Source organism: Phoca vitulina, unplaced genomic scaffold, assembly GCF_004348235.1.
Source record: "Phoca vitulina isolate PV1807 unplaced genomic scaffold, GSC_HSeal_1.0 scaffold19, whole genome shotgun sequence".
NCBI classification, from domain to species: domain Eukaryota; kingdom Metazoa; phylum Chordata; class Mammalia; order Carnivora; family Phocidae; genus Phoca; species Phoca vitulina.
Genome location: NW_022589722.1, coordinates 14803059 through 14818675, shown reverse-complemented (window position 1 = coordinate 14818675; position 15617 = coordinate 14803059). Strand labels below are relative to the sequence as shown.

General features: G+C 37.4%; 1 protein-coding gene across 1 annotated transcript in view; it reads left to right on the top strand.

Annotated features, from left to right (window-relative positions):
- SLC5A8 (solute carrier family 5 member 8) overlaps nt 1-15617 on the top strand; it is a 68762-nt gene that overhangs the window by 26579 nt on the left and 26566 nt on the right. Inside the window, exons 7-10 of the mRNA XM_032416768.1 lie at nt 262-391; nt 3595-3683; nt 4555-4667; nt 8375-8442. Of these exons, the coding sequence (XP_032272659.1) occupies nt 262-391; nt 3595-3683; nt 4555-4667; nt 8375-8442 (400 nt within the window). The remainder of the gene's footprint in view (nt 1-261; nt 392-3594; nt 3684-4554; nt 4668-8374; nt 8443-15617) is intronic.

Here is a 15617-nt window from a genome sequence, read left to right as displayed (position 1 = left end):
GCCCATGGAACTCTGACCAGGAGGATACATTTATTCAATAGAGAATCCCCCATCTATTCCAAGTATTTCCAAATACAGTGTTGATTGACAGCATAAGCAGATGGTTAGTCTAGAATAAAACAGATAGCATTTTTGATAACCAAAAGATAATGTGCATTTATTGAGTAATCATGAAGGTCTCTTCTGTTTGTGTAACAAGTTTCCTAATCTTTGGGATGGAAATTACAATTGACATTTGCTGGTTTGTTTTCACTTCCTTAGGTCTCTCTACATCAATCTTCTGGGGCTCTGGGCAATCCTCGCCTGCTCAGTGTTATGTGGGCTTGCCCTATATTCCAGGTACCGTGACTGTGATCCTTGGACAGCCAAGAAAATATCTGCACCAGACCAGGTTCAGTACCATGTCTTTCTTACATGTGCATTAATGTTATCCAGAAAGCTGATTAGTTGGGAGGAAAGAGTATTCATGTTTTTGTAGAGAAACAGCAAATGAGAACAATATAATCATCTTTAATTTCTCGAAAGCATTTGGCAAAATTTATTTTAGCAGATATAGCAAGAATGAAGAATGCTGTATCCAAGATTAAAATACTGAAATACCTGGAAAATTTCAAGCCCATTGTTAAATAGAATTAGGTCAAGACTGGGAGTAGAAATGTAAACACGGTTAAAGAAAAAAAAAAAACATGTAAACCATGGTAGTGTAAAATATTTTGTGGGTATTCTTAGATCACTTTTTTATCAACAGCTTACCTTCCAGTTGTTTTTTTTTTTTTTAAGATTTTATTTATTTATTCATGAGAGACAGAGAGAGAGAGAGAGGCAGAGGCAGAGGGAGAAGCAGGGTCCCCGCGGAGCAGGGAGCCTGATGCGGGACTCGATCCCAGGACGCTGGGATCATGACCTGAGCCGAAGGCAGACGCTTAACTGACTGAGCCACCCAGGCGTCCCTACCTTCCAGTTTTTAAATGATAGAGAAACAGATCTAATGAGTGAACATTTATTGAGTACCAACTACGTGGTGAGATTCTGTGCCCAGAGCTTTGCGTGCTTTATCTCTTTTAATTCTCGTAACCTGGTAATTCTGATTTTAGAGTTGAGGAAATGAGTGACTTGCAGAGAGGTTATATTACTTGCTCAAGGTCACATAGCTGATAAATAAGTATAGCCGCAAGCATTCATCATACTGTCGTAAGTGCTTTATATAAACTTCAACTTTGAATCCCCACAGCTACACACTGAGGTAGGTGCTATAATTTTCTCCCTTTCAAAGATGAGGAAACTGAGACACAGACAAACTGTGTAATAGCTAGTAAACCTAGAACCAAATTCAAGCACAGGGAGTCTGCCACTGGAGTCTTAACTTTGTTTTTTGTTTTTTGGGTTTTTTTAAAAGATTTTATTTATTTATTTGACAGAGAGAGACACAGCGAAAGAGGGAACACAAGCAGGGGGAGTGGGAGAGGGAGAAGCAGGCTTCCCATGGAGCAGGGAGCCTGATGCGGGGCTCGATTCCAGGACCCTGGGATCATGACCTGAGCCGAAGGCAGACACTTAACGACTGAGCCATTCAGGCGCCCCCAGAGTCCTAACTTTGAACCTCTATGCCATATACCACCTTTCAGAAAGTATAGCTAGAATTCAATGTTAGACTCCGAAGCTTGAGTTCTTGCCAAAATTATGGTCTAAGACTGGCTTGCAAATTAAGTGTCCAGGGTACTCTTTAGATTGAAGATAGATTGAAATTTATGCTGACATAAATGCATCACATACTCCTGGAAAAAAATGCAACTTTGTGGGGTTAGAAAATGAGAACCTCCTTGAGCTGTGCATCTTAACCCTGTATTCACATGTGTCCTCCTGTTAATAAATAGATCTTTCCTATTTGCTCAGAGAATCTAATAATCATGTTTACTCTGAAGATGGAGGCACTCTTTCCTTATATTCTTTCTAGTGAGGAATATTTTGTCTATAGTTTATATCATGAAGATAATAGGGATGTTAAAAATGTTTCTCATATATCTTCCCCGATCCCTAGACAACAACAAAAAATACCTACAATTTCCTATCCTTGAGACTTCTTGTCATAGAATGCATTCAGTGGTGTCTTGCATGCATGCACCTTTAGAGAGCCTGTGCTAAATTTTTTAAAAAGAAAGAGGTTTCCTCCTAATTGGATGATTCTGGTATTATGTTGATTATTGAGGAGTTAATTCAATTAACATTTCCCTAGGGATACAGTGCACATAAGGCACAGTAGTAGAAAGTCAGGTCAAAATCTTAACCCAAGGAGAGCAAAGATATATTTCTGCAACACTGCTGGAGCTCACCCTGGGGAAGCAAGATTAGTGTCTAGATAGAGTTTTACTATTTTTCTATCTATCAGTCTCACCTTGCTGGTTCTACCTATACCTGAGGGGGCCACTCAGAATATGAAATATCACACCAAAGACTTTTGAGAAAGTTGATGTTATGGTAGAGGATTTTAGATCTTGTTATCACAGTAACGATGGAAACTTTGACTTTTGCTTATGTATGGAATACTGTTTGAAGTTACACTTTTAAGATACCTTGGGAAAACTGGAACTTGATTTCATATAGAGATAAGTTCTATTCTCTCTTTCTGAGAATAAAAAATTAGTAAGCTTTGGATAAAGTGGAGACATTCTTAAAACAACTCAACACAGATCCTTGCCACAGTGGAGGATGTTCTTCAACATCCCATAACAAACTATCGTCAAATAAAATCAGAAGAGGCTGATAAGAGAGGACATGACATCCACTCTATACTATCGGAGAAGGACTCGAGGCTGTTTCAGTGCAAGTGAGGGGACTTTTTCTAGAAAATTATCCTCTTAGGACCCTTTTGATTTAAAAATCAGTTTTGCCAAAAGACTGTCACGTGACATAGTATGGAAGTAACACACCTTCCCATCCTTATTTAATATTTATTTTTTAAAAAGTAACTTATCAAAAGGTAAGTTGGTATCAGGAACTTTTTAAAAAGAAGCAAGTTTCAGGAACTTCCCAAGGTTACTCTCCACTTGTCACTATGTCTCATACTATATGCAACTATAATTACACTTTCAGTCCTGGGTAGTGATTAACGTTCTTAGAGGTGAACTTTGAGTCATCAAGTAAAGTTAAGTGAATGCTTCTTATTACGTAAGCATAGAGGTATGTAAAATATTTCCTTTAAATTGATTTATTATTCCAAAGAATGAGAACAGCTGCCTTTTATCAAGCATTTACGATATTCCATGTACTATATTAAAAACTTTACATAGATGATGTAATTTAACTTTTATAGCAAGTCTATGAGGTTAGTATTATTATCCCTACTTTACAGATGAGGGAACTGAGTTTTAGAGAAGTAACAAAAACCACTTCTGTCTGAATCCAGACCCTGTATCCTTAACTACTCTGCTATTCTTTTAAGTGTTAGCAATAAAAGAGTTTGATTTTTCATATTTGGAAATTTCAATTATATGGAATAGGTTCCTTTAGTTCTTAAAGAACACAAGATAAATGAGGCATTAATTAATTTTATTTGATAGCAAATAGCACTCAGAAGTCAATTTTGGAATTTTTCAGCTCATGCCTTATTTGGTACTGGACATTCTGCAAGATTTTCCGGGACTTCCTGGACTTTTTGTGGCCTGTGCTTACAGTGGAACATTAAGGTATGTACTGTGACTCTAACAATACATGGTTTCCCTGTTGGGATCTTTCTTTTGTTATTGGATATTTTTGGGGATAAAGCTGAATTCTGGACATGAGCACAAATGGCCCAAAGTGGGTAATCTACTCCATGTATCCTCTCTGTTGGTCTCACTTTTATCCATGTGGACTATCAGTCTATTATCCTCAGTCTCCACTTTTAACTTGGTCTCTACTGTAATACATCATTACATACTCTGTAGGGTCACCATAATAATGATCAGTTGATGGTAGTTCTCACTGATTATCAAAAATGGGTGCCTATAGTCTTGGTTTAAAATGTATGTATAGCTAAAGCATGGTCAAATGGAAAATTATAATTAAAATCTCCTATTATGTGCTGAGTAATATACACTGTCCAAAGAATCTTGTTCTGTGTTTCAACTTATTCATTGCACTTTCTTCCAGTGTTTGTGCCAGGGAATTCTTATTATTACCATGTACAGTGTATGTTAGTAAGGATCCAGGAAATTAATATTATTGATATTAATGGCATATGTTTGTGAGGATTTATGACAGTCCTTTCTATGCACAAAGAAGTCATTATATAGTAGTACTATGTAGTCTGTGTAGATTCTTTCCATAGACACTGAGGATTTATTGCAAAGCGGAAGCAACATAAAATTGTTTTCTCACTATTAAGCCTATGGATGTTACCTGAATCATTCTTGGATGATAACAGCTTCCAGAAAGAGGATGTTGTGATCATTAAAATATAGTAGAAATCTGGTTATATTTCAGAAATGACAGTTTGTTTCCCCCTTTCTTATTCCTACTTAAAGTATTATTAAAGTTAAAATATTATAAATCAAAAGATTGATTTTTCTCTTACAGCACAGTGTCCTCCAGTATTAATGCTTTAGCAGCAGTAACTGTGGAAGATCTAATTAAACCTCACTTCAGATCGCTCTCAGAAAGGTCTCTCTCTTGGATTTCCCAAGGAATGAGTGAGTTTCCATTTTCACAATTCCTTTTTACCTCCAGGAGATGATTTTTAGAAATACCAGAAATCTTTTCCATGGAAGATACAGAGTAAGAACCTTCAAGTGTAAATGTACATATACATATGCATGCCTATGACTAAATGCAGTTATGCCATATTTGCAATCCAGATTTGAGAGACACTTCAAGCAATTAATTTTCAGGGGTCCTTATTTTTTTTTTTTAAGTTTTAACTTAAATTCCAGTTAATTAACATACAGTGTAATATTAGTTTCAGTGATTCAACACTACCATACAATACCTGGTGCTCATCACAACATGTGTACTCCTTAATTGCCATCACCTATTTCATGCATCCCTCTACCAACCTCTCTTCTGGTAACCAAAAGCTTGTTCTCTATAGTTAAGAGTCTGTTTCTTGGTTTGCCTCTCTCTTTCCTTCCCCCATGCTTATTTGTTTTGTTTGTTAAATTCCACATACAAGTGAAATCATATAGTATTTGTCTTTCTCTGACTGACTTATTTCACTTAGCATTATATACTCTAGCTCCATCCATGTCATTACAAATGACAAGATTTCATTCTTTATGGCTGAGTAATATTCCATTGTATATATGTACCACATCTTCTTTATCCATTCATCAGCTGATGAACACTTAGGCCGTTTCCATAATTTAGCTATTATAGACAATGCTGCTATAAACATTGGGGTGCATGTATCCCTTCAAATCAGCATTTTTGTATTCTTTGGGTAAATACCTAGAAGTGCAATTGCTGGGTCATAGGGTAGCTCTATTTTCAGCTTCTTGAGGAATCTCCATACTGTTTTCCACAGTAGCTGCACCAGTTTGCATCCCCACCACCAGTGCAGGAGGGTTCTCCTTTCTCCGCATCCTTGCCAACACCTGTTATTTCTTGTGTTGTTGATTTTAGCCATTCTGACAGGTGTGAGGTGGTATCTCATTGTGGTTTTGATTTGTTTACCTGATGATGAGTGATGTTGAACATCTTTTCAGAGGTCCTTATTTGGCTGTCTTTCTTTTCTCACTTCTTCCTTTCCCAAATCTATGTTAAAATTCTTAGCCACAGAAAAAAATTCAACACTTTTCCTTTTCAAACTTTAGCCAACAGTTTTAAGAAATACCCTTAGTTTGGAGCCAAGAGCCGCACTTCTTCTTTATTATATAAGAGGGCACTGTCAGTTTAAAGTACAGAACACTGGGTGTTACACACAACTGATAAATTATTGAACACTACATCTGAAACTAATGATGTACTCTATGTTGGCTAATTGAATTTAAATTTAAAAAATTAAATAAAAAAAAGCCTAAGTCAAAAAATAGAATACATAGTCTGTATGTATGAATTGAAGATAAAGAAACAGAGTGTTGTGATTTTTGACCCATCTTTATTGTCTATTCTATCTGTACACGTAGACTGCCCTGGAGATAGTCAATTAAATTGTACAAGGAATGTTCAACTTCTATTGATAGATTGTAGGACCTTATTAGGGGTTAAATATCAGGTGAATGGAAAGGTTTAAAGACCCCAGTTCCCAGATATCCCAAATATAACAATCTGACTCAAAGAAATCTGGCTAGTGTACTTCATTCTTTGTGTTTGACATTTTGGTTATATGTGTTCTGGAATGAATGACTAACAAACTTGTTTTTGAAAAAGAGTGTTTAACTTGAACCCAGTAACACTAGACTGTCAAAGAAACAGTGAATAATATTCTATTTTGAACCACAATTCTATATGTAATTGTCTTAATGATAGCCTGGAATAAATACTTAATTTATATTCTTCAGTGTCCCTTGAATTTAAATAACATTGCATCATCTTATTATGTGCCCAATTTTAATCCTGGAGCATAATTTCAGAATGATACAATTCTTCCTAAAGAGTATTTAGATTGATTCATTATAGGATTATTGAAGCTATATGGTTTTAAATAGAAGCTTTTGAAGCCAGACAGACCAAGTCTTGCTTTACCAGTTTACTAATCTCAAACAAACCCAATAACCCAATACAGCTTGAATTTTTTGTATGAAAAATGTTACAAAAAATATTCATCTTGCAGGTACTATGAGGTTTAGAGATAATACATATAAAATAGGAAGCACTAGCTGGTGCTCAAGGAAGGATGTTGATGATCATTAATAACAAATTAACTCTGCTAGTGTGGATGAGGTTTTCATTTACTTTGAAGGGTTATATAAAGTCATTATTTTGAGGTCTGTACAGTAAGGACATCATAGAGAAGAACATGGCAAATAATTTGTATGTGTTTCCATCAACTTTGAATACCAAAAACCCACAGTGGTGACCATTTATGAGCTATCAGATAGAGAAGACTCAAGATAAATATGTTGGAAATACTATTTACATTAGGATTTGGAGGCATAAAAAAAATCATTGCGACATGAGCTCTATGTACAAATTTAGTGTAAGGTTTCCATTCAGGTGCAATAAGGTTATTTACCCAATATACTTAACAAAGGGGTGAGTGCTGGTGTAAATTAGATAGATATAAGGAATGCACTAATTATATGAGCAAATTTATCATTCCTTTTTTTGTGTTTTGATTTTTATGTGTGGGAAATTATATTGACTGATTTCAGGTGATTTGTGCTAAATGGAAATCTTCAAAAATAAAAATCTGGGGGCATGTGTGTAAATTTTCCTATAGTTTAAAAAGTAAAACATGTATTTGGAGAAATGAAGGGGGGAAATCGGAGGGGGAGACGAGCCATGAGAGACTATGGACTCTGAGAAACAAACTGAGGGTTCTAGAGGGGAGGGGGGTAGGGAGACGGGTTAGCCTGGTGATGGGTATTAAAGAGGGCACGTACTGAATGGAGCACTGGGTGTTATATGCAAACAATGACTCATGGGACATTACTTCAAAAACTAAGGATGTAATGTATGGTGATTAACATAACATAATAAAAAATATTACTAACCAAACAAGTCATAAGAATTATTAAAAAAATGTATTTGGAGAAAATCTGGAAAGTACTGAAAGCCAAAAGAGAAAAAAAATTCTATAATTTGTAATCTGACCAGCTGTGGTGGCTTGAGAATTTCTATAAAGTTTGGAAAAACAATTTGTAGAATGGGTAATATCATACTTGATACTATCTTTCTTTGTAATTTAACAGGAAAGGCTTGGGGATGTTGATGGAGATTACAAAAGGGCTAAAGGTCATAAACCACCCCTTGGTGTGGATTGTAACTTCCCAGGAGGAATGAATACATCAAATCAGATGACTCTAATTTCTGAAGTTTATTACTCCCCTCCCCCATCATGTCATACAGAGCAGAGCTGGACTGTGTCCCGTTTCTGGCAAACTGAAAACAGAGACCTGAGCCTTCCTTTATAAACAAATGTTTATGGAGGATTAGATTAATGACACAATAGTTCTTAGCCTTAAAATCCCTATGGTTAATGCTAGGGATTTTTTTACTTATATAACTTAATGTTGTCACTAATCCCAGGACACAATATCAGAGTTTTCTTTCCCCTTTGCACACTGCTGATCCTGTAGGAAAACACCCCTTCCCTTTTTTTGGCTGGCTCTGATGTATGTGGCCATTTTTCACCACAATCATATTAATTACTTTGAATCAAAGGTGGGTAGCTTATTCTATTGAGAATTCTAATCCTCTGGGTCTGAATTTTACACTGGCTTCTACATCATCCATCTAGGTGTGCTGTTTGGAGCTCTGTGCATTGGAATGGCTGCACTGGCATCACTAATGGGAGCTTTGCTGCAGGTAAGAGCTGATTCTGCAGGGTTTGAGTCATAAACACTGAATTCGTCCTTTTTTTAAATGTTAATGTGACCGTCCTTCCAGACTTCTCTATCCATCTATACATAGCCATATCAAGGAACAGTTGACTAAATTCTTTAAAAATTTTTAAATTAAATTTTCTATTTTGATATAATTGTAGATTTATATGCAATTTTGAGAAATAATACAGAAAGATCCCATATACCCTTTACCTAATTTTCCTCAATGGTGTGAGATTTAGATTGATGTTCTTTTTTCCCCCCTTTATAGATGTACAATTGTAAAGGCTGTCTTTCTTCCATTGAGTTGCACCTATATCAAAAATCCGTTAGGCTGCCTGGGTGGCTCAGTCAGTTCGGCGTGTGACTCTTGATTTCAGCTCAGGTCATGATCTTGGGGTCATGGGATTGAGCCCCTTGCCAGGCTCTGCCCTGAGCACAGAGTCTGCTTGCTCCTCTCTCTCTGCTCCTTCCCCCACTTGCACATGTGCTTTCTCTCTCTCAAATAAATAAAATCTTTAAAAAAAATCAGTTAGGCATATTTGTGTGGGCTTATTTCTGGTTTCTCTTTTCTGTTCTATTAATCTATGTGTCTGTCCCTCTGCCAGTAATATATAGTCATGATTTTTGTAGCTTTATAATAAGTCTAGAATCAGGTAAACTAATTCCGTCTATTTTTTATTTTTTAATTTTTTTTATTATTTTATGTTAATCACCATACATTACATCCTTAGTTTTTGATGTAGTGTTCCATGATTCATCGTTTGCATATAACACCCAGTGCTCCATGCAGAACGTGCCCTCTTTAATACCCATCACCAGGCTAACCCATTCCCCCACACCCCTCCCCTCTAGAACCCTCAGTTTGTTTCTCAGAGTCCATGGTTCGTCTCCCCTTCCGATCTCCCCACCTTCATTCTTCCCTTCCTGCTATCTTCTTCTTCTTCTTCTTTTTTTTTTTTTTAACATATATGGTATTATTTGTTTCAGAGGTACAGGTCTGTGATTCAACAGTCTTACACAATTCACAGCGCTCACATACCCTCCCCAATGTCTATCATCCAGCCACCCCATCCCTCCCACACCCCACCACTCCAGCAACCCTCACTTTGTTTCCTGAGATTAAGAATTCCTCGTATCAGTGAGGTCATATGATACATGTCTTTCTCTGATTGACTTATTTCGCTCAGCATAATACCCTCCAGTTCCATCCACGTCATTGCAAATGGCAAGATTTCATATTTTTGATGGCTGCATAATATTCCATTGTGTATATATACCACATCTTCATTATCCATTCATCTGTCGATGGACATCTTGGCTCTTTCCATAGTTTGGCTATTGTGGACATTGCTGCTATAAACATCGGGGTGCATGTGCCCCTTCAGGTCCCTACATTTTTATCTTTGGGGTAAATACCCAGTAGTGCAATTGCTGGGTCGTAGGGTAGCTCTATTTTCAACTTTTTGGGGAAGCTCCATACCGTTTTCCAGAGTGGCTGCACCAGCTTGCATTCCCACCAACAGTGTAGGAGGGTTCCCCTTTCTCTGCATCCCTGCCAACATCTGTCGTTTCTTGACTTGTTAATTTTAGCCATTCTGACTGGTGTGAGGTGGTATCTCACTGAGGTTTTGATTTGGATTTCCCTGATGCCGAGTGATGTTGAGCACTCTCTCATGTGTCTGTTGGCCATTTGGATGTCTTCTTTGGAAAAATGTCTGTTCCTGTCTTCTGCCCATTTCTTGACTGAATCATTTGTTCTTTGGGTGTTGAGTTTAAAAAGTTCTTTATAGATTTTGGATACTAGCCCTTTATCTGATATGTCATTTTCAAATATCTTCTCCCATTCTGTCGGTTATCTTTTGGTTTTGTTGACTGTTTCTTTCGCTATGCAAAAGCTTTTTATCTTGATGAAGTCCCAATACTTCATTTTTGCCCTTGCTTCCCTTGCCTTTGGCGATGTTTCTAGGAAGAAGTTGCTGCGGCTGAGGTCGAAGAGGTTGCTGCCTGTGTTCTCCTTTAGGATTTTGATGGATTCCTGTCTCACATTTAGGTCTTTCAACCATTTGGAGTCTATTTTTGTGTGTGGTGTAAGGAAATGGTCCAGTTTCATTCTCCTGCATGTGGCTGTCCAATTTTCCCAACACCATTTGTTGAAGAGACTGTCTTTTTTCCATTGGACATTCTTTCCTGCTTTGTCAAAGATTAGTTGACCATAGAGTTGAGGGTCCATTTCTGGGCTCTCTATTCTGTTCCATTGATCTATGTGTCTGTTTTTGTGCCAGTACCATACTGTCTTGATGATGACAGCTTTGTAATAGAGCTGGAAGTCTGGAATTGTGATGCCCCTAGCTTTGCTTTTCTTTTTCAACATTCCTCTGGCTTTTCGGGGTCTTTTCTGGCTCCATACAAATTTTAGGATTATTTGTTCCATTTCTTTGAAAAAAGTGGATGGTATTTTGATAGGGATTGCATTAAATGTGTAGATTGCTCTAGGTAGCATTGACATCTTCACAATATTTGTTCTTCCAATCCATGAGCATGGCACGTTTTTCCATTTCTTTGTGTCTTCCTCAATTTCTTTCATGAGTATTTTATACATTTCTGAGTACAGATTCTTTGCCTCTTTGGTTAGATTTATTTCTAGGTATCTTATGATTTGGGGTGCAATTGTAAATCGGATCAACTCCTTAATTTCTCTTTCTTCTGTCTTGTTATTGGTGTATAGGAATGCCACTGATTTCTGTGCATTGATTTTATATCCTGCCACTTTACTGAATTCTTGTATGAGTTCCAGCAGTTTTGGGGTGGAATCTTTTGGGTTTTCCACATGAAGTATCATATCATCTGCAAAGAGTGAGAGTTTGACTTCTTCTTTGCCGATTTGGATGCCTTTTATTTCTTTTTGTTGTCTGATTGCTGTGGCTAGGACTTCTAATACTATGTTGAATAACAGTGGTGATAGTGGACATGCCTCCGTGTTCCTGACCTTAGGGGAAAAGCTCTCAATTTTTCCCCATTGAGAATGATATTCACTGTGGGTTTTTCATAGATGGCTTTTATGATATTGAGGAATATACCTTCTATCCCTATACTCTGAAGAGTTTTGAGCAAGAAAGGATGCTGTACCTTGTCAAATGCTTTTTCTGCATCTATTGAGAGGATCATATGGTTCTTGTTCTTTCTTTTATTAATGTATTGTATCACATTGATTTGCAGTTGTTGAACCAACCTTGCAGCCCAGGGATAAATCCCACTTGATAGTGGTGAATAATCCTTTTAATGTACTGTTGTATCCTACTGGCTAGTATTTTGGTGAGAATTTTTGCATCCATGTTCATCAAGGATATTGGCCTGTAATTCTCCTTTTTGATGGGGTCTTTGTCTGGTTTTGGGATCAAGGTAATGGTGGCCTCATAAAACGAGTTTGGAAGTTTTCCTTCCATTTGTATTTTTTGGAACAGTCTCAGAAGAATAGGTATTAATTCTTCTTTAAATGTTTGGTAGAATTCCCCTGGGAAGCCATCTGGCCCTGGGCTTTTGTTTGTTGGGAGATTTTTTATTATTGCTTCAATTTCTTTAGTGGTTATAGGTCTGTCCAGGTTTTCTATTTCTTCCTGGTTCAGTTTTGGTCGTTGATATATCTCTAGGAATTCATCCATTTCTTCCAGATTATCTAATTTGCTGGCATATAGTTGCTCATAATATGTTCTTATAATTGTTTGTTTTTCTTTGGTGCTGGTTGTGATCTCTCCTCTTTCATTCATGATTTTATTTATTTGAGTCATTTCTCTTTTCTTTTTGATAAGTCTGGCCAGGGGTTTATCAATCTTGTTAATTCTTTCAAAGAACCAGCTCCTAGTTTCGTTGATCTGTTCTACTGTTCTTTTGGTTTCTATTTCATTGATTTCTGCTCTGATCTTTATTATTTCTCTTCCCCTCCTGGATTTAGGCTTTATCTGCTGTTCTTCCTCCAGCTCCTTTAGGTGTAGGGTTAGGTTGTGTATTTGAGACCTTTCTTGTTTCTTGAGAAAGGCTTGTATTGCTATATACTTTCCTCTTAGGACTGCTTTTGCTGCATCCCAAAGATTTTGAACAGTTGTGTTTTCATTTTCATGTGTTTCCATGAATTTTTTTAATTCTTCTTTAATTTCCTGGTTGACCCATTCATTCTTTAGTAGGATGCTTTCTAGCCTCCATGTATCTGAGTTCTTTCCGACTTTCCTCTTATGATTGAGTTCTAGTTTCAAAGCATTGTGGTCCGAAAATATGCAGGGAATGATCCCAATCTTTTGGTACCAGTTGAGACCTGATTTGTGACCTAGGATGTGAACTATTCTGGAGACTGTTCCATGGGCACTAGAGAAGAATGGGTATTCTGTTGCTTTGGGATGGAATGTTCTGAATATATCTGTGAAGTCCATTTGGTCCAGTGTGCCATTTAAAGTCTTTATTTCCTTGTTGATCTTTTGCTTAGATGATCTGTCCATTTCAGTGAGGAGGGTGTTAAAGTCCCCCACTATTATTGTATTGTTGTCAATGTGTTTCTTTGCTTTTGTTATTAATTGGCTTATATAATTGGCTGCTCCCATGTTAGGGGCATAGATATTTAAAATTGTTAGATCTTCTTGTTGGATAGACCCTTTAAGTATGATGTAGTGTCCTTCCTCATCTCTTATTACAGTCTTTGGTTTAAAATCTAATTTGTCTGATATAAGGATTGCCACCCCAGCTTTCTTTTGGTGTCCATTAACATGGTACATGGTTTTCCATCCCCTCACTTTCAATCTGGGGGTGTCTTTGGGTCTAAAATGAGTCTCTTGCAGACAGCATATCGATGCGTCTTGTTTTTTTAATCCAATCTGATACCCTGTGTCTTTTGATTGGGGCATTTAGCCCATTTACATTCAGAGTAACTATTGAAAGATATGAATTTAGTGCCATTGTATTGCCTGTAAGGTGACTGTTACTGTATTTTGTCTGTGTTCCTTTCTGGTCTCTGTTACTTTTAGGCTCTCTCTTTGCTTAGAGGACCCCTTTCAATATTTCTTGTAGGGATGGTTTCATGTTTGCAAATTCCTTTAGTTTTTGTTTGTCCTGGAAGCTTTTTATCTCTCTTATTTTCAATGACAGCCTAGCTGGATATAGTATTTTTGGCTGCATATTTTTCTCATTTACTGCTCTGAATATATCATGCCAGTCCTTTCTGGCCTGCCAGGTCTCTGTGGATAGGTCTGTTGCCAATCTAATGTTTCTACCATTGTAGGTTACAGACCTCTTATCCTGAGCTGCTTTCAGGATTTTCTCTTTGTCTCTGAGTCTCGTAAGTTTTACTATTAGATGTCAGGGTGTTGACCTATTTTTATTGATTTTGAGGGAGGTTCTCTGTGCCTCCTGGATTTTGATGCCTGTTTCCTTCCCCAAATTAGGGAAGTTCTCTGCTATAATTTGCTCCAATATACCTTCTACCCCTCTCTCTCTTTCTTCTTCTTCTGGGATCCCAATTATTCTAATATTGTTTCATCTTATGGTATCACTTATCTCTCAAATTCTGCCCTTGTGATCCAGTAGTTGTTTATCTTTTTCTCAGCTTCTTTATTTTCCATCATTTCATCTTCTGTATCACTAATTCTCTCTTCTGCCTCATTTATCCTAGCAGTGAAAGCTGGATAGATTTTAGTTCTTTTATTTCTCCAGAAAGGGTTTCTCTAATATCCTCCCTGCTTTTTTCAAGCCCAGCTAGTATCTTTAAAATCATCATTCTGAGCTCTAGTTCCGACATCTTACTAATGTCCATATCAATTAGGTCCCTGGCAGTCGGTACTGCCTCTTGTTCTTTTTTTTGAGGTGATTTTTTCCATCTTGTCATTTTGTCCAGAGTAGAATAGATGAATGAGAGGACAAAATGCTAACAGGGTAACAATGACTCCAGAAAAATATACACTAAACAAATCAGAAGAGACCTGAAACCGGGGGAAAAGAAAGGGAAAGAAAAAAAAAAGAAAAAGAAAAAGATAAAAACAAACAAAACAAAACAAAACAAAAAAACAGAATATGATCAAATATGATCAGGCTGGTGAATAGATCAGTGCCACACACTAGATTTTGGGAGTATTTTGGTCTGTTAGAAGAAAGTGCCTTTCAAAATTTTAAAGAAAGAAAAACATATATGTACAAAAATTAGGGGTAATATGATGAAGGGATGGAATATGACTGTAAAGATGAAAATTATAAAAGATTTTATAAAAGGAATTGATAAGATAAGAAGTTGGTTGAAAAAAGAAAGAAGAGGATTTAAAAAAAAAGGCAGGGGAGAGAATGTGATCAGGCAGGAGACTAGAACAAAGCCATACACTAGAGATTTAGGGTATATTTTGGTCTGTTAGAAGAAACTGTATCCCAAAATTTTAAAGAGAGAAGAACTTATATATATATACCAAAAATAAGGTTAACTACTATGAAGGGATAGAATATGACTCTAAAAATGAAAAATAAAAAGATTTTTTAAAAATGGGATTGATAAGATGTTGGTTGAAAAAGGGAAAAAGAAAATTTCAAAAAAAAAAAAAAGGTAAAAAAAAAACTTTGAAAGACTAAAGAATCATGGGAAAAAAGCCATGGATTCTATATGCAGTATTCCCCTAGCTCTGGAGTTCTGGTGTTCTCATTGATCGGTAAACTTGGTCTTGGCTGGCTGTTCTTGCTGATCTTCTGGGGGAGGGGCCTGTTGCCGTGGTTCCCAAATGTCTTTGCCGGAGGCAGAATTGCCCCGCCCTTGCCCATCTGGGCTAAGTAATCTGCTCGGGTTTGCTCTCGGGAGCTCTTGTTTCCTGCAAGCTTTCCCTACAGCTTTGGAGGCCGAGAGTGAAAATGGCGGCCTCCCAATCTCCGCCCCGGAGGAGCTGAGAACTCGGGGCCCCATTCCTCAGTGAGCCCCCAGAGAAAAGCAGTCAATCACTCCCATCTCCCCGGTCTCCGGCCCCACTCCGTGCTCACCCGGCCTGTGACCAAGCGTTTCTGTCTCTGGCTCACAACCCCGTGTGGAGTCTCCAAACCCAGCAGATCCCTGCAGTGCACTCCCACGCCACTCCTCCCGGGGGACGACGGGGAGTCTCCTAGGATCTGTTGCTTGTTGGGTCCCTGCTGGAAGAGCAGTGG